The 25,965-nt window shown below is 47.0% G+C and overlaps 1 protein-coding gene, 1 non-coding gene and 1 pseudogene across 2 annotated transcripts; 1 reads left to right on the top strand and 2 right to left on the bottom strand.

The window, feature by feature from the left end:
* Positions 1–2,824: 2,824 nt before the first annotated feature.
* On the bottom strand, positions 2,825–3,008 carry LOC135372917 (U2 spliceosomal RNA). The gene has a single exon (XR_010416172.1). It is a non-coding gene; the product is annotated as a U2 spliceosomal RNA (small nuclear RNA).
* A 12,393-nt stretch (positions 3,009–15,401) lies between these two features.
* LOC135372993 (U2 spliceosomal RNA) lies at positions 15,402–15,573 on the bottom strand (annotated as a pseudogene).
* A 3,795-nt stretch (positions 15,574–19,368) lies between these two features.
* On the top strand, positions 19,369–20,190 carry LOC135372845 (uncharacterized). The gene has a single exon (XM_064606302.1). It carries the CDS (start codon positions 19,369–19,371, stop codon positions 20,188–20,190), a length of 822 nt encoding a protein of 273 aa, XP_064462372.1.
* Positions 20,191–25,965: the final 5,775 nt, after the last annotated feature.

The raw sequence follows: 25,965 nt of genomic DNA, 5'->3' as shown, positions 1-25,965 counted from the left end.
ACCACTCATGTGTGAACTTCTTTTTCTATATCTTTTCTGATAGATACCTCTTAATGTCGTCGACTACCTCGTTATCTCGCAGCAAATTGACATTAAGGCGCCACCGATATGGTAGTCTTCCAAAACCAGTTTCATTTTTAAACGTAGACACCACTAGACAATGATCAGACATATACAAGGCACTGTTTCCCACTTGAAACACTTCACAATCCATTATCATTTCACTCAATGCTTTTGAAACATAAAACCGATCTAGCCGCACGCTTCTTCCCTGAGCGTGAAAAGTAAAACCACTTGTATTACCATGTACCTCGGACCACACATCAGTTAGCCCGCATGCATTCACCAAACGCTTAAGTTCTTTTGCTTTCCAATTTTGAGGCTCAGTATGGCCTCCCGTTCTATCGAACCGCTCGTGGAGAACACAATTGTAATCTCCGGCGATGATAACTTGGCTAGCACCGATAATAAAAGCATCCAAAGTGCGGAAAAATTCATTACGTGGCCCGTTTTCCACCGGCGCGTAAACGCAGATAACTCTTCTCACGTTCCCATCCAAGCTGATATCAGCCGTCACGATACGCCCCTCATCGTCGCGCGAAAACTTGTTAATCATCTCCCGGAACTTTCCAGATAGAGATATAGCAACACCGCGTGCTCTTCTGCTTCCAAAACTGTGCACAGACACAAAGTTCGTAACCTTTTGAAAGTTTTTCACATCTTCTACACAACAAAAGTGCGTCTCTTGTAGAAACAAAATATCTATATTCAGTCTATTCACCGGTTCTTTTAAGTACCTCTGTTTCCGTTCTGCCCTGTCCCTTACAATTTAATGTAGCAACAGTGAATGTAACACACAGTAAGATAAGGTCAAGTACCCCGTACCAACTTGTTCTACATCTACTACAACCCATAACTTAAGACTTCTTTGGTTTTTTTGTTAACCCTCTTCCTCTACTGGGAAGCTCACAGAGTCGTCCAGGCAGACTGTGCATGCCAAAAGGGGCCGAACTACTTGATGAGACAGAGTCCTTTGAAGTTGGAGGGCCCCGCTTTAATGCACCCACCGCTGACTCGTACTCCATCGCACTGTCCGGCACCTGAAGAGGCTCCGTCGTCTCCTCGTCTTCTATTAGTGTATTTCCGAGAGTCCCCGGTGGCAGCAAATCCGACGTGCTTCTTTCTTTACTCGGTCCGTGCTCCTTTTGCGCAGCAATTTCTTCGTCTTCTGCTGGTTCCTCTTCGTGAGGAAACGAGAATGGCAAAATTTGGTCTTCGGTAGCGCACGTCGTAACGCAGGCGTCGTCCTCGTCTCTATGTGCCTGAATACCGACCTCAGTCGGCACAGTGTCGGGGGCCTTTTCACCTCTGACCTCACTATTGCTGTCCATAGCTCAGCCTTGAAGGTCTCCGTGGTCGGTGGTGGGAGACGCAACACTAGCATACGTGCTGACGGTGCACGTTGTTGTTGCGTGGTCTTCTCCATAACGTCTGCACAGAACTGTACAGGTCACTGCTAAGTGGCCAAAATCCCCACACCTTTTACATTGTGGGGTCCTGCAGTTAAACGAAAAATGTCCGATTAGGCCGCACCTCCTGCATGACTTTTGCATACCCGCGTAGATGCACATAACTTTGAAACCGTCTACATCTAACTAGTTAGGAATGTCCGTCTGCATTTCAATGATGACTCGTCGGCTTCCCTCTCGACCGTCGGGGCCTCTCTGAAGTATTCTCGTTTAACGGAAATCACCTTCCCGTACGGCTTCATGACCTCCCAGAGGTCTTCATTTGGCACCTCTACCGGTAGAAAATGTACCGTTACTAGTGTCGTAATACACGCTAGCGGTACGAGAGCGAACTCCCTACCTGCCACTTCCAAAGTCCCGGCCTTAGCAAGAACCTCCGCTGCACCCTTCGTAGTCGTAGTCACAGTGTAGCGTCCATTTCCGAAGGGGTTGACTCCCCTTGCTTCTTTCTCAACTGCTTTCAGCAATCCCTGCAATACGTGAGACATCCTTACATCCTTGTCCACTTCCAGCTGAAAGCGGAAGTCGCGGTTGATGGTGCGCCGGGAGGCAATCCCGAAGACCTGAGCAAGGTGTGGCCCCCTTCTCAACTCAGCTCAACTCAAAAAGCAAGGCTGCGGCAACAATACGTGACCAAAAAACCCCTTCACGACACTTTGATCTTAGCCAAAAGGCCGAGAAGCGATAAATATTACACGTCCATCTTTCGTTCTGGTCACGGTCGCGGCACCTGCCTCCGCGGGTGTCACCAAATTCAACATGATGTGGTGCGTGTAAGAAGCACTAGAATGATAGTCGGACTGCATGAAATGCGCATGTTAGTGGACGGAACTCGTGTTTCTTTTTCCCTTGTATCCGCCAAAAGATCGAGATGAGATATAGACTGCACGTCTCCCCCTTTCGCTTCTGTCGCAGTCTCGCCTTCTACGTCCGCGCGTGGCACGTCGCCAGTTTGGGCATCGTGGTATATGGGTACGGAACACTAGGGTGTTAGTACTAATGCATCACGGCCCGTGAGATAAAAATGATTGATTGGAAATTGCAAGGTAGAGAGAGAGAGAGAGAGACAGATAGATAGATTGAATGAATGAATGAATGAATGAATCAATGTGTACCCTAGTGGCCAGACAGGACATTTCCCAGTGGTTGTCTCCAGTGTGTTCTGTGTCTATGTCTGCTGTAGGTTCCCTGCTTTGCTTGGTGTTGTTTCTACGCTTCCCTCTTTTGCCTGTCTCTGGTTATCATGGCTGATGCTTATTGGTGCTGTTTCCGAATTTTTCTTTTTTTTTATTTGAGACGGGTGGGCTACACCTGGAGGTAGTGCAATACCAGGGCAACCCTTGACAGTGCCGAGGCGAGCTTCAGACACACTGTCTCGGGCCAAAAATAAGATTAATATCGTGAGTGCAAATAGGGCTCGTATCAGATATTAAGCTGATAAGAACAGAAGGAAGTTTCATTACATGTTTGGGACGTTATTTACACGAAAATGCATCATATTCAACGGTTTGTATAATGGTACAAAACTTGTGGTGTTGAAGTGGGAAAGAGTGTTCATGGAAGTGTTACAGTTCAAGAGATCTTAGTCTATATTTGTTCGTTCATCGTTGTGGATATATGAACGTTGCATTGTCACATCATTTTTGGGTAAGATTGTCACTCTTAGGCACTAATTCCAGCTATATGCTTGGCGTAAACATCACGGGAAGCGGCGATGACGTCGCTGACCGCTAGACGCTTGAAGAGACGCAGGTAATTTCTTGAACAGAGCCTTCTCATAATCCTGTCATTTCTGGTGTCCCAGCATCCAAGAGAGCCAACCACGATGGCGTCTACGGTTACCTTCTGATACCGTCTCCTGAGGTATTCCACCACAGGTTGGTATTTTCTCAGCTTCTCTTCTCTGGCAGTTGTGAAGGCCTCTTGTCCGTTGTCGAAAGGGCATGTGACATCTAGAATGATAGCCTCTTCACCACGAGCGATTACGAGGTCTCGTCGGAGGCCAAGACCACCAACGTCCCTGTTTTCGTGGGTTATTGTGTACTTGGCTATGGCTGCTGTCTTGACGCGCTCTACAATGCGGTTGTGCCTGTCCGTGTAGGTGCGGCTGTGGGTCATGCAGTGATTGAGAACATGAGGGAGTGTTTCTGTCTGGTATCCACAACTTCTGCAGGTCTTGTCGTTCTTGTGGTACCAGGGCCTTGCACCGTTCACCGGTAGGAGGTTTAGCCTGGCTTTGTGAATGAACCTCCAGTCACTGAAACGAGTGTAGGATCCCGTTCGGAAAAAGTGCGAGCTCGATCTGTCTTGCGCAACACAAGGCATTGTCTTTCCCTGGTTGGGAAGGCTCTGCAGTCGCTGGTGCCATTCTACTGACAACTGGCCTCTAAATGTTGACATTAATTTACTGCGCATGTTGGCAGTTACTGTTTTGTCCAGCCTCGTAACAGTAATGTTCTCCTCGGTCAGAGTCCACGTTATCCCCATCCTCCTCGATGCCTTCCGAGCCTCAGTCCAAACATCCCTGATCTGGGTGGGAGGGATTCTGCATTCACCCTCTGTCTCTCCTGCCAAGAAAGTCTCCGCATCCTCCAGTGTTGCAGGTCGACGTAGCTATTTGCTTGTGACTTGAGTCACATCACCCCTAGCAAGACGTGCAATCATGGGGTCCCTTGACGTAAAGAGTTTGAAGGCATTGTCGACTTTCTTAATGTCACTCATCTCTCCCGCCATCGGCACGCCACACGCACCGTTTTTGCTGCTTCCGTATAAATACTCGTTTGCTGCGTTGCCAGGAAGGTACAAAGTCTTCTTAAGCAGTGGCCTCAGCTGTTTGTCTAGCATCTCCCACTGGGGCTTAGAGATGATTCCCACTCGCATGTCGAAATTAAGTGCCGGGTACAAGAATGTTTTGATCGCATATAACCTCTGCCAGGGCGCCAGCATGAATGAGAGGATCTTCGTGCCGAGCTGCGCCATCTTGTCTATCTTCGTGTTATCTTTCAGAAGAGAGAATCCCACTGGTCTGCCGAGGAACGACGTGGTCTCGAAGTCCGCCAATGATCGAATGCGATGTCCATTGACGAGGAATTCTGTCTGGCGCAGGCCTACGGGTTCCAGGCCTGAGAGATGCAGAGCCACGGATTTGGAGGGGTTTATCTTAAGACCAAGCTTTTCGCATAGCTCCACCGCATCGTTTATTCTTTTCTGGAGTACCTCGGGGTTGTCAGCCATCAAAGTCATGTCGTCCGCATAGGCTAGGCATCGGTGGTCCGCACCCTCACCCTGATCTGCACGAATGACAGGATCAATTGCCAGATCAAACAGCAACGCACTGAGAGGACAGCCCTGACGGATCCCACATGTGACTGGTATGTTTCCCGTACTTCCGCCAGATGTGCACACGGTTGCCATGCCTCCCGAGTACATGTCTCTAATGATTTCCATTAGTGTGTCGCCTGCCCCACTTCGCTTGACGGCCTCCAGTACCACTTCATGTGGGACTGATGCGAAAGCATTCGTCAGATATAGCAGAGCCGCGCAGAAGTCCCTGCGCCCCGTTCTGGCGACATCCGTTTTGTGTTGTCGAATATTCTGGTGCTCGAAGACGCCGTCGTGTGGCAAAAAGCCCTTCTGACAGTGTTTCAAAACATTCTGCTCCATGAGCCACTGTTGCACGCGTGTCGTTATGCATTTAGTGTAGAGTTTGTTAATGGTGCGACAAAGTGAGATAGGTCGCCAGTTCCCCGGGTCGTTCTCGTCTCCTTTCTTGTGGATCAGAGTAACCCTTGAGGATCGCCATGTGTCTGGTATGCGTCTGTACTGCAAACACATGTTGAACACAGCACACAAGAATGCACAGTCCTGGTCGGCGGAGAGCCAGTGGCGGTAAGTGATGCGGCCATCGCCAGGGGCTGTGTTCTCACAGCTGACTGCACGTTTTCTCACCTCTTCCGGGGTAAACACGCTAAGGTCTACTTGGTCCTCTGCAATTGGTCTCGAGCAGCAGTCCAGAAGTGCTGGGCTTTGACATCCCCAGACACGCGTGAAATACTCCTCTAACTCCTCTACGGTGATGTGGCACCGTTTGGGTGCTTCCTCGACGATTAGGCGGATGGCTTGGCGGCGGTTTCGTCGATAAAGTTTTTGTATATCCCTAGGGTTTTCTGGGTTTGTGACTCTTCCCTGTCTCCTGCTCGGCTGCTCAGGAAGTTTGACGAAGGCTGCCACTTCACATGTCGCGGCATCCAGCAACTGTTCAAAAGCACTCCACGTCTCCTGAATCTGCGCCCCGCATGTCCAGCGTTTGATCTGGGCGGCATGATCTCGTAAAGCCATCAGTGACGCATCTAAATGAGCAGTTGGCCTCGTGCTTATGTGCGACTCCTCCGTTTCTCTATCCTGTTCGTGTGCTCCATTTGCGTGGCTGCCGTCTTCGCCTTCCCCGAGAGTCCCTGCAGAGCAGGAGGTTTCTAGAGATGCATAAGGTAAGTTGTCGTTCTCACGTCGGTCCCCATGGGAGCTGCTCTCCCCACTGTCCATGCTATCCGCTTCCGCAACTGAACCGTGGCAACATTCGAAATATATGTGTACCGGCCACCTGTTGATTCTGCGGTGTAATTCTCCCGTGGGATGTGGTCATCTTCATCTGTCTCCCGAGTATCGACTTGCGTTCCCTGAGTGCAGGGACTGTGCCGAATCACGGAGGTGCAGTCCTCATTGCACAGTGATTTATCAGTGGGTGTGACCTCCACCTGCCGGTTCATTTCAGGGCTGTCTTGCTGTGGATTCTGCTCACGCGTACCTCCGGTTGACCTTATGCTAAGCTGCTCTTCAGCATTCCTCAGCTTGTGCCACTTGTGGTGGTTTGCAAGGCCTTTTGCCGATGGGAAAGTGAGCTGGCGCATTGTGCATTTGAACGGGAACGATCTTGAGCGCAGTCTTAGTCGTTGTTTGGGACACACTTCCGCGTGTGATGACGGACGTTGGCCAAGTGTCATTTTACAGTCTGAACACGAGTTTATTGTCGAAGTCACCCGCAATTTATGCACGTTTTCGAGGTGTCGTTCTAGTGATCGACGCTGGGCTGTCCAGACCCCAACCGCAAATTTCGATTGGCACGGTTTAAGCGGGCACTGGAAGTAGGAAGGTACTGGAAAGAATATTTGAAGTACATTGCCTTCAAGCTTTGGCTGTTCGCACTCTTCGCCTTCCATCTGCGTCATTGACAGGCGAGTATTAACACTCCCAAGAAGACTGCTCCCTGCTGGTGAATCAGTTGGCGTGGTTTCCTGTTCCGTTTCATCTTCACTTGGTGATACCGGTGTCTGTATATTGCTGTGCTGCATTGCGTCGTCGTATTCCGTGTCCGGTGCGGGGGAGTGTTGGAGTAGCATCCTTTTTCGGTGCCACTGCCGGTGGTTCTGTAGCTGCTTTTTTGTATGGAATTTTCTGCAACATATGTTGCATTGTGGAACAGACGCGTCTTTCATAGGTGTCGGCATTTGATTTCTCATCTCGTGGCACACATGAGTTTTCGGTCTCTTACCTAGCGACGAGTGGCACATGAAGCATTCGTAACGAGTGTCGCTTGGCTTTACCGAGTGACTGTTCCTCAGGTGGTGTATGAGAGCTGCTTTATTTGTGGTCCATGTGGCACTCTTGAATGTCACTTCACACGCTTCTTCGGTACACCGAAACGCACTGGGTACCGGGAAGTCCACCGTAAGTATCTGCCCCCGTCGCACAGGTTGCTGTGTCCGCTGACACTGAATGGAACTGTCCTCTATCACCAGATCACCACCTTCTTCTGTAACTAACATATCATTACTGCTTTCCATCTTGACCGACAGGTTGACAAGAATAGTACACGCACACCGTGTACCTCGCACAGATCACGTCAGCTGCATTTCAAACTTCGCTAAATCTTTACACTCACAGCAAAGTTGGGTATATTCTTGATCCTGGGACGCACACGGTACGCACACGCACTGTCACTGACGGAGCGAATCCCGCGGTGTAAACAAGTCAGCCAAGCGAAGCAACGTCCTACAAGCGAAGGCCACTGACCCTCACCAGTCCTCCTCAGGTACCCGCGGACGCGGCTGTAGAGTATTTACCACTGCGCCCATACACCATGTTGCAAGCCCATTGGCCAAGACTGTGCGCGCGCTCCGATTGGTCGAGAACGTTTTGAAATCGCATTTTGTAGCGCGCATGTGCGTACAGCGTCTCGGCCGTTTCAGCATAGTTTCGAAATAGCATGGCCGGCATGTCGTCCTCCTGTGTTCGCTGGTGTCAATCGACAGAACAGTTTGAAGAAATATGTTCGCGGGTTTATTCGTTCGTCATTGTGAGTCTACGCGTGTTGTGCGGTTTCTGGACACAGCTGTTATCCCACGAACAATTTGTCAACTGCGGTACCGGAATGCTTCATGAGTTGGAGCGTGAAGAACAAGTTCGAGCGCCGTTGGACTTCGAGGACTGTCAACAAAGACAGGATTAAGTGCCACACAAGCGCTTTTCGCTTCGCTATAATGGATGCACCGCAGGCAGCGAAAGAAGATGCTCATCATGAAATGGTACGCACTCATGAGACTGGCTCGGTATTAGGAGCTGACCGGTGTGTTCGTTCTGATTCATGTTCGAACTTTGTCCCAGCGTGTCAGCAACGCAGTGGGCTTTGTACACACAGTGCACCCATGTATCAGATCTTTGAATTAGTGCTTTGTATCAAATAAATCTTTATTTTACCCCAAAATCGCTTTAGTTATTTTGAATACCGAGTAACGGCGGCAGGCCTGAAATCCAGTAGAAGTCGATGGTAGCCAGGACCGACCGAAAAGCCAGCCAGACATGGAGGCTCCTGATTAGCCGACTGGTTGTGCATAATATCCACCACGTCGCAATTTGATTGGTCGTGTGCCCAGTGTTGTGTGAATTATCTCAAACTATGGGCTCTATGGGGAGCTGTTGGAGCCTGCCCTCACCTCCTCCGCCGATGTTGCGCAACCGCCCGCGACGGTTTCCTCTCCTGCCACACGCGGCGGTGTCGCCATCTCTCGGAGCCCGAGCAAAGCACCGACAAGAAGAGCCGTTGCGGAGGGACGCGGGCTAGGCCTAACGGCCCGATTCCACGTTTCACAAAAACACTTATAACTTCATCAAACCTTCACACTCACAGCAAACTTGGGTATCCTCTTGATCCTGGGGCATTCACGCACACACTAATTCCTCACGCTCATTCCTGGGATTACACGAGTTTACCGCGACCACGAGTGAAAATCGATGGAGCGCTACGGACTACACTTTGATCTTTAGAAAAAAATCTTCCCGGAAACAACACCGCAAGCGATGCTGCCCCGACGACCTTTGATCTTATACTTTGATCTTAGCCAAAAGGCCGAGAAGCGATAAATACTGTAGAAGTGTTTTTTTTTTTTCGCGCGGAATTATTTTTCGCGTTTTTCGCGCACACCTCCAAAATCGCGAATTTAAGTTCCCGCGAATAACTCTGGCCATATCGGGCGAAAATCGTTCGGCGTTTGACGCTATACCGCGACTACCTGATACTTTCTACTCCATGTAGCGTAGGCAGTTTAAGCAAGCGCAGAAGATTGTTTTATCCCATCATGCAAGATGAAAAGAAATGAAAATTCATCATGCTTTTGTTACTCCTATAAACGCTTTGCACTATACATGCAATATACCACTATACCACGGAGCCAGAACATGCCTTTCCCCGCATTCTCAAAACCAGCTTGAATGATAGTACCACATCTCAACCGAACTGGTCAGTGCCCCGAGTGATAATTAATAAGAACTGCTAAACTAAACTGGCTAACTTGCACACGGCCAGTACTATGGCCTCCAACAGGGTCCCTAAAGGCCATTTGACAGGACCTTTCCTCCTATCTCTGTGAGGAGAAGAAAGGAATAGACCTAGAATGCCGCAATCCACGTGAACAACGGATGTCTTAGTACGTGCCGAAACATGCCCGAGTATTGACGGCGGCACGATATGCAAGAGCAAAGCACTCCCGGAAACCTGTGTCGCGAATTTAAGTTCTCGCGAATCAATCAATCAACGCGAAAATATTTTCCACGCGGAAAAAACCACTTCTACAGTATTACACGTCCATCTTTCGTTCTGGTCACGGTCGCGGCACCTGCCTCCTCGGGTGTCACGTCGCCAAATTCAACATGATGTGGTGCGTGTAAGAAGCACTAGAATGATAGTCGGACTGCATGAAATGCGCATGTTAGCGGACGGAACTCGTGTTTCTTTCTCCCTTGTATCCGCCAAAAGACCGAGAAGAGATATACACTGCACGTCTCCCCCTTTCGCTTCTGTCGCAGTCTCGCCAGGCGCCCACAGCTCCCCATAGAGTCCATAGTTTGAGATAATTCAGGCAACACTGGACATACGACCAATGAAAATGCGTGGTGATGCCTAGCAGCCAACCAATCAGCAACCTCTCAGTTTGGCTCGGCTTTCGGCCAGCCCTGGCTGCCATTGACTTCTACTGGTTTTCATACCTGGCGCCCGTTATATTCCAAAATAACTAAGACATTTTTGATAGGCGAAATACATATTTATTGATGCAAAGTATAAACTCAAATGTTTGACTCATATATTCACCGTGCGTACAGGACGTTTCGTTCCTTGAATAGACAGCAACCAAACCAAGTTCGAACTTGCAAAGCACACATACAGTCTACTTCTGGAGGCGAGCGAAGTCCACGAGTGCGTGCGTTTCATAGATGAGCATCTTCTTCTCATTCTGGCGATGCCCCGTAGGTCACACAGTCACGGGAAGTACTTTTGTCGTTACGAACACTCTCTTCTTAGTCATTGTATTTGAAAATGCGACAGCGCTCGAAAGTGTTCCTCAGGCGTCAGCTCACCAAGCATTCCAGTTCCGACCCGGCAAGAATATCCGTAGGTTGACACTTTATCAGAGATCAGTACATGGCCAGAGTCACTATAGCTCACGAACAAACCCCCCGTACACTTCCTCTTTGGTCGTTTTGGTCAACCGACATCGGCGAGCCGCGGAGACGCAGCGACCTTGCTTGGAGCTGCCCGCCTGGCCGACTGCTCAGTCTGCCCGCGAAAAGGGAGCTGTCAGATAGTTCGAAACTTTATCAACCAATCCCGGAGCGCGCATCCTCCTTTGGCCAATGGGCATCCGTCATGATGCCTGACGACGTAATACCACGTGACTGTGACGTGATTTTATTTTTCTACTGCCGCAAATGCGGGGAGCTGTGGAGGCCTGGTCTCGCCTTCTACGTCCGCGCGTGGCACGTCGCCAGTTTGGGCATCGTGGTATATGGGTACGGAACACTACCCAGGCAGCACAGCGCGACGACCCAACGTCGGTGCGCCCGCGGCGACCGACCCGACCGGGTCGGCTCCCGACCATGGTCCGGCATACGGTTTGCAACACGGGGATCTTAATGGTCCGTTATCGGCAGCCTGTATCGTGCCCCAACGATTTCCCGAGGTGCAGCCAATGCACACTTACGGGTGCCTCCTAACCCCCAAACAAGAGTTAATTTGCGCGATTTTTAAAAACAAAATCAATATGTCATTGTAGAAAACTCTTTATTGCATCATATTCACAAGATACATGGGTTCTTTAATGCACCACTTCACCAGCAGTGAAAAAAATGAGTGTTACATTGAAAGTATATAACCACCAGTCCCGCATATGTACTATTTACTGCACAAATATTTACTTAACACAGGTTATATGGAACAGAGATAGAAGTTGGAACTCGTTGCCAGTTAAGTTAGACTGTGGAAAGATGGAAGTCACTGAAAAGGTTAGCCAGAACGTAATTGTAGGCCGGTTCCACGTTAGCTCAGACAGGGAGGTCCCATGGACCTCCTGAATTTTCATGATTTTTTATATATATTTAGACGCTCATCGTAGATGATGATCAACATTGGTAAAATTAATCATTCGAATACTTTCCGTGCAAAAAAATCGAGAAATCCTGAATTAGATTGTTGCAATTTTGCCGTGTTTGCACGTGTATACATCCTGAGTTTTAAAAGATATCGTAGTGCAATTTTGTTCTGCTTTAGTATACCTACCTGCCAGCACTCCGAACGCAAATTTAGGCGCACAGGTGCAACACTGTATCGTATAAAAAGCGGCGAGCATGCTCTGTCGCGCAGTTTTGTTCAAACTTCGACGCGTCTTGCTCTGGCTGTAGATATCTCCGACACGTTCGTACGCAATGGGGCCGCGTTTTAACGCGCTAATCAGCAGTATACGCCTTTGGAGAAGAAGCTTTTTCGATAGATGAAAGGCCAAACATCGGGCCATATCCTGGCGAAATATATACGAAATCAAGTGGAAGCTTTTGAGAAATACACGCGCAAAATCCATGTTTATTTCGAAATATGCCTAAACATTTGCCTATTTCAGCACATGCCGCTAGGAAGTATATGCAGGATAGATAAATCAGATGAAAGAGCATTAAAAGCTGAGTGAGCTGATACCAAGTATTGCGATCAGGGACATCTATAGTCAGAGATATCACGCGTCGAAATTAGGACAAAGAGGGCATGTTCGTCATTTTTTATAGCACACAGCGTCGCCCCTGCGCGCTAAAATTTGCTCTCCGACAGCTGGCCTGTAGGCATAATAAAGCAGCATCAAAAAAAGTTCACAACAGTATCCCTTAACACTCGGGAGGTATACGCGTGCAAACACGGCAAAACTGAAACATCCGAATTCAGAGCCGGATTTTCTCGATTTTTTTTGCACGAAAGCTATTCGGCAAAAATGTTGATCGTAATATACGATGAGCTTATCAATACAAAAGATACTGCAGACCCAGGAGGTCGATGGGACCTCCCTACCTGAACTGACGTGAAACCGACCCGTAACTAAGTTTCAAACGCAGTTACACGTAATAAAACGTAATGAAAATTGACGTGAAGTTCCTAAGCTACTTTAGAAATGTAACAGGTTACCTTCAAGCTATTTTCTACTCAATATATACACTTTTCAGCTTTTGACCTGTCTATATGGTTAATTCAGACCTTGCTGTCACAATGGGCAATTCAAGACGTTTCAAAATAGTCTTGATATACGAAAATGATATCAATATCTGCTACGACAAAAGAATCCTACATTTATAGGGTTCGGGAGGGATTTGATGATTTTGATCTCGTAATAAGGCACATGCAAAAGGAGCACAAAGCAAGTTTATGCTCTACGAGTTGTCCCCTACATACATATCGTGGAACCGTGCGAAGTTTTAATCCTGCTACTCAATGCCCTCTATCATTATCAATACAATGCTTATCGTTAAGATGCGCGATACCTGAGCTTCCTAATGCTCGGCTAAAACATAATTTGTAACATTCACCGTGTAACAACGGGAGTTAGTCGCGCCGTGCACGTGCCATCTTTCATCTCAAGTCATGGGGGGAGGACTCAGCCTGCGATGTTTGTAGACCATTATCGAACAAAAGGAACTTTGAACTTTCTTCAAGTAACTTTGACGAACTTAGCCCCCCACCCCCGGAACAAAAGAAAAAGGGAAAGGAACGAGCTCCTTAAGAAGTTACTGGAGCTCAAAAAGCAAAGAACTATGCAAAAAGTTACTCAAAATAGCTAAGCCGAGTAGCGTAGTTACAGAATCGAGTTTTGCCCAACAATATGGAACTCGTGAACAACTTGAGAATCCGTACTACATGTGTCATGACCGTTCTATACCTTCTTTAAGAAAATAGAAGAAATATTTGCGCACCTTTGCTAATACGAGGGTAACATACACACAATTTGGGAACCACAATCTAAGAAAAAAGGTTTGAGAAGGTGGTAACTTCCTTAGTTACCTCCTAAGCCAACATAGCGTCTGATAAGGGGTGCAAAAAGGTGGTAAAAGAAATTATCATCCATCCAAATTACAACAAAAAGGTGTACGCCCCCCCCCCTCGCTCACCGAATCAGAAGCGGTAACCCTATTATTCATGGCAGAGAAATATTAGGAAAAATGATATTAGGAGAAAAATTTAGGAGAAATATTAATGTATCAAGAAGATGCCTTTTCTTATGGCTTTCTTGCTACGAAGGCCTCTTATTATGAATATCCGAAGTCCTTTAAAAAGAAAAACAACACAGCATACCAGATTGTATTCCTTTCAAGCAAGCATCACGGCGCGATAGGTTCATAGTGTTCTAACCGAAGTGCGGGGTGGATTCTGAAAGTGGAAGATAGCTTGAGGTCAGGGTTACACTGAGAAAAGTACACCACACCACAAGATGTACACGTTATTGAATACAGATCAAATAGCTAAACTTACAGTTTTCAGCGTGACATGACAAGATCCGCCAGAAAAATCTTGACCATCATCACTGGCTCTGAGGCAGAGATCTGGTGGTGGACACTTCGGTGATACCTTCATCAATCATTGATTTCTTTAAGCAACCTCTGGTAGTGGTCCAGCATGACATTCTGAATGAAAGGTCAGGATAGCTTTCATTCACTCACAGTTTCAAACAAATTGACATGTCATGCGTCGATCACATTACGCAAACGGATTAAAGCTGAATAATTTATTCACTTAGGAGGTTCCTTTTTTTCGTTTCTTTTTATTTAGAATGACTACAAAGACGAACCTTCAGCTGAAGCCCTCCAGCGTTCCAGTTTTGTACGCACGCAGGAGATGGAAAGCACAGCTGCGGCACGCAGTCGTCCTGAGAAATGGTTATATTTCGTTTGATGTCAAACACACAATACATACGATTCCACACTTTACTGAACCATATTTTCACCAAAACGGAGTTCATTATCCTAAAAGCAACGCATAAACCACAATGGATCACTGAAATCGAAACTATGCGATGCTGCGCTGCTAAGTTTCGAGAGAAGCCTTCTAGAACGGTGTCACTCATGTTGAAAAGCATCTATGAGTAACGTTTATCAATGCGAGAAATACCACAAAAAGAAATAGCACTTACCACTAGATGAATCGCTTTCAAATGTTTAAATTCCTCGAAAGTTTCGGGAACACGGCAGGATACATTCGTTTCTCGCAGCGTGAGCGACGGGGACTCCGACAGTGCAAACACGGCTGGATGATCGAGGAACATCATTGGTCAGATTCGAAACTGTCGGTTACGTGATTGCATCACTCGGCGCCTGACAGTCTGGGAAGAGAAATCCGTTGCTGCACCCCGGTCATGTGACTGATTATCGTGAAGTGATCAGATCAGCATCGGGGAGCGATCCTATATTTTGGTCACATGACCAAGGTCAGTCCAGACCGGGAAATGATCAGAGCAGCATCGGGGAGCGATCCTATATTATTGTTTACATGACCAAAAGGAGACCACAGCGGGAAATGATCAGGGCACCGTCGGGGGACTACCTCATCTTCTCTTATGTTCTACCTCCACAGTTCCCACACCGCTGGGAACCAGTCGGGCACTATCGCCCGTTCTGGAGCCGAAGCCCCCATTGCGTTCCCATTCTTTTCCCGAGGGTTTGTGCTGCCTGGGTAGGGTGTTAGTACTAATGCATCACGGCCCGTGAGATAAACATGATTGATTGGAAATTGCAAGGTAGGGACAGAGATAGAGAGAGAGAGATAGAGAGATAGATAGATAGATAGATAGATAGATAGATAGATTGATTGAATGAATGAATGAATGTGTACCCTAGTGGCCAGACAGGACATTTCCCAGTGGTTCTCTCCAGTGTGTTCTGTGTCTATGTCTGCTGTAGGTTCCCTGCTTTGCTTGGTGTTGTTTCTACGCTTCCCTCTTTTGCCTGTCTCTGGTCATCATGGCTCATGCTTATTGGTGCTGTTTCCGCATTTTTCTTTTTTTTTTTTTTATTTGAGACGGGTGGGCTACACCTGGAGGTAGTGCAATACCAGGGCAGCCCTTGACAGTGCCGAGGCGAGCTTCAGACACACTGTCCCGGGCCAAAAATAAATTTAATATCGTGAGTCCAAATAGGGCTCGTATCAGATATTAAGCTGATAAGAACAGCTTTATTGTGAAAATAAAATACACTGTACAGTTCACGTGATCAATCGAACTTTATCACAACGAAGCCATTACAAAAACACTATTACACACACACACTATAGTGCAGACAAATAAGCACGCAACAAAGGCTGTCTCTATCTCCGCCACCAGTGGAGTTCAGTCCATCCGTGAGAATCACTCGGTCCAAAGCCCCGCTGCACTAAAAGCTAACCTTCATTTTCTTCTCTGCTATAGAGAACAGAAGCCTGTGGTTTATCCATCGCCTTTTAAAATCCAGTTCATCAAGTGTCTCCAACTCGGCTTGCAACTTTTTACGGATGTTCAACCCAATATAAAAGGACGATTTCCGAAGTGATTCACTGGTTCCTCCATATATCCTCCTCTTTCTTGATGTCCATATTTCATATTTTATCTCTCCCATCAGGAGCACGGAGGACGGAACTCGGCCAGTAGTAAGCCAGGGAGTGGGTCGAAGTACAGTACAGTTTCATACATTATTCGTGGTACACGCACAGTAAATCATTTTACACCTTTATTTGCTCAAACAAGGTGTATTCTGATAAAAGCACCATTTTCTATTTCACAAAGAGTGCAAAAAGTGCATTACTAAAACTGTAATATCGACATACACCACGTCTTATCAAATGTGGATCATTAAGGGTGTAAAGGGGGTGTTGAAACAGGTGTTTTCCGTCGAATGCACCTTTTTTACACCCATTCGAATTGGGAGTATGGTGTTAAAAATGGTGTTTTATTTCGTGAGAGAAAAATTATGCTGGTTTCACAGCTCCGCTCAGCAAGTAATCACATTATAGACGATAACCTGAGTTAAAAACACAGTATTTGACAGGGAGGGATGTTAGAAATTTAGTTTATACCTTTGACTCGTTGCAAGCGTGGGTGTTAATTGCAAAAACACATTCCCGCCACCGTTACAAACGTTTCCCGCCCCACCACATGTAACGAACGTGCCCCAACAAATTTTATTTCAGCATATGATACATCCGACACGCCAATATAGGCTACTGAGGGTGCCCCAGGTCTCTTTATGCCTGTGCATTCACGTTGGTCCCACGGTGTTAACAAGCTAACGTGGCGTGCCTGCGACGCATTGCACTCCGGTTTAGGTTATACGATGGAACCACGGCTGGAAGTCTACCGCGTTCGCGGTGCTGCTTGCCATAGAAGCAAGAACGTCGAACTGTATGTCTCGGCCAGTGGTGTCGGTATGCTGCCGCGGAAGCTCCTATTACACTATTTGCGAGGGAATATTCGCTAGCAAATAATTCCATCATAAAAGGTGTTTTCAATAGAATACTCCCATTTTAAGGGTGTTTTTGATTTTAAACACCCATTATAACAGTGTTTTTTAAGGAATACACTTAACTAAAGGGTGCATTAGAAAACACCCATCATTTGAGTGTAAAGGCAACACCAAAAAGGTGTGCGCCATGGGACAAGCCATTTACACCAAAAAAGTGTAAAAACGTTTACTGTGCGGAATACAGTAGCCTTGCGCCACAAAGCTTCAGCCAGAACACATTCAAAAAACACATGGCGGTGGTTTTCGATACCACCGCACACATCCCACTTCATGGAGGACACAAAATGGAACCTAAAAAGTCGAGTGTTAACAGGCAGTATATTGTGGGACAACTCCCAAGCGATATCGGCCCTGTCCCCTTGTAGCAAGTTCGCTACCACAAGTCCCCTATTTTCCAAGGGCGCTATCCTTATGTCATTCATACCAAATCTTTTGTACAGCTCATGGTACAAATCCTTCGTACGCATGTACGCCAAACTTCCAGAGGGAACAGCTTGCTGAACGATGCTTGCATGCCTTATGACTCCCGAATAGAAAACCGTTGGCGTTTCCGCCATTGGAACCGTGTGGTTCAGGGAACCCGAAAACACTCGACTCCCGGTGCCCATAGAATAAAGCATCAAAGGCTTCGCGATATGGTCATCATCATCTAGGATTCTACAAATTTGGGCCATGGCCAAAGCTTCGCACTTGAGACCTATGTCAGGTATCTCAAATCCACCGAAAACAGCAGGCGCCTGCACTACAGAACGTTTAACCCTCTCACACTTGCCTTCCCAAAAGAAGGACATCACAATCCTCGTCAAAACCTTGGCCGTTTTCTTTGACGGGGGAGAGCACGTTCCAAGGTACCAAATCTTTGATAGCATATGACTTACAATAAACTGACGCTTCTCACCAAAGCTTACTAGAACCCCTTTATATTCTTCTCTGAGACTCAGTAGTGTGTCCCCAACTTCTTTCCAGGACTCTCCTGACGCTCCGCCCCTTGCAAAGTGAACCCCAAGCACCTTCGTGCTTTGCACCACCAGGATGTCTCCAACTGCAGTCCTACCGACTGCGCCGTTTATTGACACAATAGAGGACTTTGCTTTGTTTAGCCTTCCCCCGGAGGCTCTCATGTACACATCCATAACGTCCAGAGCTTCCTCCACAGATTTTGTGTCAGATGTGCAGATGGTCAAATCGTCTGCATAAGCGAACAGGGTAGGCTTCGAACCAATTCCCGGCAGCGCCACTCGGGCAATGCTCGGATTTGAGGCAAGCCAACGTAACAATGGCTCAATACATAAGACGTACAACAGGGGGGAGAGGGGGCACCCCTGCCTCACTCCGGACCGCATCCCAAAGGGGCGAGTCAGCTTCCCATTAACGTCTACGACGCTCTTTGCACCCACGTACAGAAGTTCCACATAGCGCCTGAAGGTTTGGGGTAAGCCTCTAGCCTCTAAAAGCCTAAAAAGGTATTCGTGTCCAACAAGGTCAAAGGCCTTTTCTTGGTCAAACGTGACCAACATCGCAGGAATATTTTTACGTTTAACAACGGCACAAAGGTCCCTCAGAGCGCTTAAATGCATTTGAATCCCTCTCTCGGGTACAGAGCAAACCTGGACAGGAGAAATTAAGGTCGCCATAGCTTTAGATAGTCTCAACTGCAACACTTTGGCCAATAATTTGTAGTCCAAATTCATTAGGGTTAGCGGTCGCCAAGCCTTCAGGTCAGTGCTTCTTTTCTTGTCCTTACATATCAACTTAATAACTCCAAACTGCATTGATGGAGGTAAGGAGCCTTCGTTCAAACTTTCTCGCAATACCTCTGTCAACGGTAATGCAATGAAGGACCAAAACACCTTATAAAAGTCTACGGGTAATAGATCGTATGCAAAATAAAAGCGCCACCTATCGTTCATTTCGCGAAGCTCCTCTATCCGCCGCCATTACACGGACAAAACGGACGGACCTGCAAATTTGCACGAACTGCTACTGTAACGTAACGAAATGCCTTCCCATTGTTGCGTAAATGGATGTAAGCAGCGAGGTTACCGAGATACAGACGGGAATAAGGTGGGTCCCAGAATCTGACAACTGTTTTGCGGATAAATGCGACTTCGCTTTTTGCTCCCTGCAGGTGTCATACTACCGGTTCCCGAACGATGAGAATCGGAGGAGTATCTGGATAAATGCAGTCACATGAGATAAAGAAGATGCGTCATTTGAGGTTAAGAAATCTACGTTTGTGTGCTCTAAACATTTTTTACCATGCGACTTCCTTTCAAATGTCGCAAACGGATTCCTTCGTCTCAAAGAAAGTGCCGTGCCTTCTGTATTCAACTATACAGCGCATGCCATCTCTATTCCAGCGGCAGTTGCAACAATACAGAATAGCAACGGCGATTGCAGCAGTACTTCAAATGTTGAGGATGGTGATGTACAGGTGTACAGTGCCACAAACAGTCCCGGACGGGAAGCACTTTTCGAAGAACCGGAACAGATGGAATCCGAAGAATCTAGAAATCAGAATTGCAGCTGCAACAAAGGTAGCATTGTGGACTCGCTAACGAGAGAGCTTGCGGACAAAGACGCAGAAATTCAAAATTTACGACGTGAGTTGTTTCTGGCGAAGGAACACGCTCGGCGGACACTTGAGGAGAAGCAGAAGCTTGAGTTAGAACTCATGAAGCTGGAGAAAGAACACGTTGGCTATCCCAAAAGATACGACGTAGATTCGCTCTGCACCTCAGATGAAAGGACTCAGTTTTACACTGGACTGCCAAGCTTAGATATATTTGATGCACTACATGAGTTTCTCGACCCAGGAGAAAATGGCTGCAACATCTTGAGGCAGAAAAAGCAAGGGCAGACACCACCACAGGTAGCATGTGGTAGGATGAGAAAACTCTCAACAAGGAGTGAGCTATTTCTTGTTCTGGTTAGGCTACGCCTGGGGCTGTTCGAGCAGGATCTTGCAGAGCGCTTTGGAATCTCCCAGTCGACAGTGTCTCGCATCTGCACATCGTGGATAAACTTCATGTATGTGAAGCTAGGAAAGTTGCCACTCTGGCAGTCTCGCTCTGTGGTGGACCAAACGCTGCCCAAGGTCTTTCTGGAGAAGTATCCAACCACAAGGGTCATTCTCGACGCGACTGAGATTCGCAGTGAAGTAGCAAGTTCATTAGGTCTCCAGTCGAGCACCTATTCAACATATAAAAGTGCAAACACTTTCAAAGGACTTGTTGGAATAGCTCCGAATGGGCTTGTGAGCTTTGTGTCGGAACTTTTTACAGGGTGCACGACTGACAGAGAGTGTGTCTAAGGAGTGGATTCCTTGATCTGCCCTTCGAAGATGGTGACTCTGTCATGGCAGATAAGGGGTTTACAATTGCTGATATTCTACAGAGAAAGAATGTGCACTTAAACATTCCCCCGTTTCTTCGTAATGAAGAATTATCTGCAGCGCAAGTGCATGAAACGAAAGATATAGCTTCCTTGCGTATCCACGTTGAACGACGAATCCAGCGCATAAAGACATTCCATATTTTCGACAGAGTTGTGCCACTAAGCCTTGGGCCTGTGTTGAACCAAATGTGGACTGTTGCTGTTATTTTGACTAACTTTCAGGGTCCTTTGCTCAGTGAAGATAGCAACTAAGCTTATTACGCAAGAGCCACAAAATAGTGTACATTGAGACCACACAAGGTCATTTCTTTCACTCATGATCATAGTTGTGTTGTGACGTAAAGCCACGAATTATTATTCCAATGGCCTTTTTGAAATCAAGATGACGACCATTTCTTTCGCTCATGATCATAGTTGTGTTGTGACGTAAAGCCACGAATTATTATTATTCAATGGCCTTTTTGAAATCAAGACCACGACCATTTCTTTCGCTCATGATCATAGTTGTGTTGTGACGTAAAGCCACGAATTATTATTATTCAATGGCCTTTTTGAAATCAAGACCACGACCATTTCTTTCGCTCATGATCATAGTTGTGTTGCGACGTAAAGCCACGAATTATTATTGTAAGGTGCCGACAGGTGAATAAAGAGGAAGAGGAATGGGGCACGAGCCTCATTCTAGGGTTTTAAGAAGAGATAGGACTGTGAAGTCTTACATTGGCGCAGCCGACAACCGAATGTGGGTTGAATTCCTCCTAGAAGCCACGCCCGAAGGGCCGAAGGTGCGACACTGTGACGTCGGAGAGGACAGCTTCAACCTGGATTCTCACCCCGACCACCAAGCCCTCCTTCAGTATGTGGCTTCAAAGGCAAACCTCGATATTTCTTCACCTGCTACTCAGGGCACTTTTAAAGTCAATATGAAGCTCGATGACTTTGATCGGCTAGTCCGGGTTCCTCGGAACTCACAGACGCGACAGACGGCTTCGCAAGCTAGTGGAGACACGGCAACGTTGTTATCCATGTTTCAGCACCAACAGAATCAGTTAGCTGAACAACAGCGAGTCCTTGTTGACCTAATTCGCACCATGTCTTTCCGGGAGGATTCATCTCGCCCCTCAGCCTTATTCAAGCCGGAGGAATTTGACGGTAGTAGGGGTGCGGGGTCATGGATGCCTTTGTACGAACACGCGTGCCAGCATAACCATTGGTTAACAGATCGGACAAAAATCGACAATTTACGAACCTTCCTTCTCGGATCGGCCAGGAGGTGGTGTGACTCTCGCCTACTTCAGCATTACCAGGCAACTTGGGAGTCATGGAAACAAAGCCTGCTTCTCTCATTCGGCGAGGATAAAGTGGCTCAGTGGAATGACGCCATAACCTTCAAGTATGTCACTGGTTCATACACTGACTACTATTTCGAAAAATTAGGCTTACTCCAGCTTGCCGAGCCACAGCTGCCCAGCTCCTCTGTCGTTGCTTTGCTAATACACGGACTACCCATTCATGTTCAGCAAGTCGTAAAGATCCGCGGACCACGAGATCCCGAAGCAGTGTTGCAATGCCTACGCGACGCTGGTGTATGTCGAAGCACACATGAATTACCAGCCACAACAGTACGTCCAGATGCTGTAGGAAACGCCAGCAACGCAACCTCAAGCCAACGCATTTTTCCGCCTCATGGACCGCACAAGCGGCCAGGCCGTCCAACAAATACACAAACCTCAGCTGTAGCTGAAGACTACACTGACCATGTAGTACAAAAAAACGAGTAAAAAAGGGTGCTGGTTTCCACCCAAAGACACAATATGAAACTGTTTACCTTGTATCCACGAAACTCATTTACATCGATGTACGTGTCAACGATATCCTTGCACGTGCCCTTATAGACAGTGGATCCTCAATCACTTTCGTCAACACTCGCCTTCTGTCTCCAGAGGACGTGTGTGAAGGGAGAACTGTATGTGTCAAAGGATTCGATGGCACTTCTAAGATATTCAGTCAGTGGAGTAAGGTATCCCTGCGGATTTCCAACGAAACTATCACCACAAACGCTCTGGTCATTTCTGACGTGGACTATGACGTGCTACTCTCACGACCAGATATTAAACGCCTAAAACTTAATATCTATTGGGACGATACAGTCTCTACTGCAGATGACCGTATTCACGCTTCACTACAGATTTCCGCTGCTCCCGCTGCTGTTCCCAGAGACTTTGACGTACACAGCCTCTACCCAGAGTTGATACCGGGCACTGGATTCCCTTCACCGACCACGGCGCTGGAGGTTCCGTTTACAATCCGGGACACCACACCTATTCGGCGAAAACCTTATAACTTATCACTTGACAAAAAGAACTGGCTGCAGCAAGAACTCCAGGCTATGCTCGACGCAGACATAATTCGTCCATCAACATCATCATTTGCCTCACCCATAACTATTGTCCCCAAAGCCGATGGCACGTTTCGCTTGTGCACCGACTATAGGCTCTTAAACCGTCAGACCGACCTTTTTCCGTTTCCCATGCCCCATGTGGATGATATTATCAACCAAACAGGTGGGAGCACAACCTTTTCTTGCATCGATCTCTGCAAAGGATTTTGGCAAATCCCTTTAACAGAGGAAACAAAAAAGTACACGGCCTTTGTCACACCGTTTGACTTATACGAGTACAATCGTCTACCATTCGGGTGGAAAAATTCCTCTGCGTGGTTCCAAAAAATGATGACATCTGTACTCCAACCATTTATTGGCAAGTTCGTACATGTCTACATAGACGATATTCTAGTCTATTCGAGATCAACAGAGGAACATTACCATCATCTCCATATGGTACTACAAGCACTCAGTAATGCCAACCTCCAAATCAACATTAAGAAGAGCGTTGGTTCAGCTCTAGTGTTGTTTTCCTGGGCAGGCGAATTGACGGTATGACCAAAACAACTAAAGAGGAATCTGTGGAGAAGATCAAGCACATGACGAAGCCTTACGATGTACACTCCCTGGGTGTGTTCCTTGGACTGGCTGGCCACTTTCGTGCGTTCGTCCAGGATTACGCCGCAAGAACAAGAAGTCTAACGGCTTTACTTCGCAAGGACGTTCGCTTCCACTGGACTATGCAATGCGAAGCTGCTTATCAAGACATTCTTGCAGCAATCACTTCCAACCCCATCTTGACACTACCAGATTTCAAGTTACCATTTGAGCTGCGTACCGATGCCTCCCACTTTGGAACGGGCGCTGTATTATACCAGCGTGACGCGATGAAACCCGCCGCCCAACAAATGACAGCTATAGGGTACTACTCATACACCTTCAACGACACGGAACTCAGTTATAGTACAACAGAGAAAGAACTTCTCGCTGTTGTAAAAGCCATTAGGTACTTCCGTACCTTCCTTGATGGAAGGACGTTCAACTTGTTCACAGATCACCAACCCGTGACACACATCCTCACATCTGCCGACCTCAAGGGACGCCTTGCAAGATGGTCCTCAGAGCTCCAACAATTTGATATGAAGATTCACTACAAGCCAGGAAAGGTCCTCACAGACGCTGATGCTATGTCTCGCCTTGGGCTCGAGCATCTCACCGCCGCAATTTTTTCCAATTCACTAATATGGGAAGGCACTCAGCCGATAATCCTCAAGGAAGGCAGGTACGAAGTTCCTTCAACCATGATAAACAGAGTTCTCTACCTCTACCATGACAGCCCAGAGTCTGGTGGCCATGACGGCATCTCAACAACTTATCGCAAGATATGTCAACGTTTGACATGGCCACGTATGAAGCAGGACGTCAGAAACTACGTTCGTTCGTGTGACTTGTGTCAAAGAAACAAACTCAAGTTTCGTCAAAGAGCTGATCGCATGACGTTGCCTCACCATTCATCAGTACCATTCGAAGTGATACACCTCGACTTTGCTGAATTACGTAAAAAGTCTGAGGGCATCAGGAAAACCCAATCATTTCTGCTTGCCATCGATGAACACACTCGAGTAATTAACACACGGCCAGGGGGGGAAGATACCATGAGCGTAATTGCCATGCTGGAACGGGATATCTTCACAAACACTAAGACCATCATCTGTGACAATGGACCTGCGTTCACAAGCAAGCGTCTAGCCACATGGGCCCAAGAACGACATATCCAGTTGAAGTTCACAGCTCCCTACCACCCTGCGGCAAACGGAATGGCTGAGCGGGCTATCCGCGACATCAAGCAGTTTATACACATGTATCCTGAATTTCCCGGTGGTTGGAAACCATGTTTGGAAGCTGCAACGCATCATCGTAATCGTTCCCACAACCAAGCTATAGGGTGCTCTCCCTACTTTGCTCTACATGGCCGCTCACCAGTTCTCCATGCTGATCAGGATTTAGGCATCAGTGATACAATCATTCTAACCGAGAAGCGCAACAACTTGGATCAGATCAACAAGTACAGGCTAGCTATGCAGCTACACTTCGACCGTCGTCACAGCAATCGCATCCCGGACATCAAACTCGGCGATCTTATCCTAGTACAGAGGCGCCTACCTGGGATGAGAACTACACCACAAGGCCCATACACTGTTACCCAAACGGCATCGAAACAAGGCATACTTAAGACCATTGGTTATGTCACTCCTGATGGTCACATGCACATAGCCCCAATCTGCAATATATGCAAATATCATCCCAGGAGGGACGAAACCAGCACCCCGGGGCCTATGTGAGGTGCCGACAGGTGAATAAAGAGGAAGAGGAATGGGGCACGAGCCTCATTCTAGGGTTTTAAGAAGAGATAGGACTGTGAAGTCTTACAATTATTATTCAATGGCCTTTTTGAAATCAAGACGACGACCATTTCTTTCGCTCATGATCATAGTTGTGTTGCGACGTAAAGCCACGAATTATTATTATTCAATGGCCTTTTTGAAATCAAGACGACGACCATTTCTTTCGCTCATGATCATAGTTGTGTTGCGACGTAAAGCCACGAATTATTATTATTCAATGGCCTTTTTGAAATCAAGACGACGACCATTTCTTTCGCTCATGATCATAGTTGTGTTGCGACGTAAAGCCACGAATTATTATTATTCAATGGCCTTTTTGAAATCAAGACGACGACCATTTCTTTCGCTCATGATCATAGTTGTGTTGCGACGTAAAGCCACGAATTATTATTATTCAATGGCCTTTTTGAAATCAAGACGACGACCATTTCTTTCGCTCATGATCATAGTTGTGTTGCGACGTAAAGCCACGAATTATTATTATTCAATGGCCTTTTTGAAATCAAGACGACGACCATTTCTTTCGCTCATGATCATAGTTGTGTTGCGACGTAAAGCCACGAATTATTATTATTCAATGGCCTTTTTGAAATCAAGACGACGACCATTTCTTTCGCTCATGATCATAGTTGTGTTGCGACGTAAAGCCACGAATTATTATTATTCAATGGCCTTTTTGAAATCAAGACGACGACCATTTCTTTCGCTCATGATCATAGTTGTGTTGCGACGTAAAGCCACGAATTATTATTATTCAATGGCCTTTTTGAAATCAAGACGACGACCATTTCTTTCGCTCATGATCATAGTTGTGTTGCGACGTAAAGCCACGAATTATTATTATTCAATGGCCTTTTTGAAATCAAGACGACGACCATTTCTTTCGCTCATGATCATAGTTGTG

The sequence above is a fragment of the Ornithodoros turicata genome, unplaced genomic scaffold (genome assembly GCF_037126465.1).
Source record: "Ornithodoros turicata isolate Travis unplaced genomic scaffold, ASM3712646v1 Chromosome17, whole genome shotgun sequence".
Taxonomy (NCBI): domain Eukaryota; kingdom Metazoa; phylum Arthropoda; class Arachnida; order Ixodida; family Argasidae; genus Ornithodoros; species Ornithodoros turicata.
The sequence above is the reverse complement of the archived record's forward strand: the minus strand, read 5'-3'. Positions and strand labels throughout refer to the sequence as shown.

Coding starts and splice junctions, on each gene's coding strand:
- LOC135372845 (XM_064606302.1), top strand. CDS start 19,369: ATGGAATCCGAAGAATCTAGAAATCAGAATTGCAGCTGCAACAAAGGT.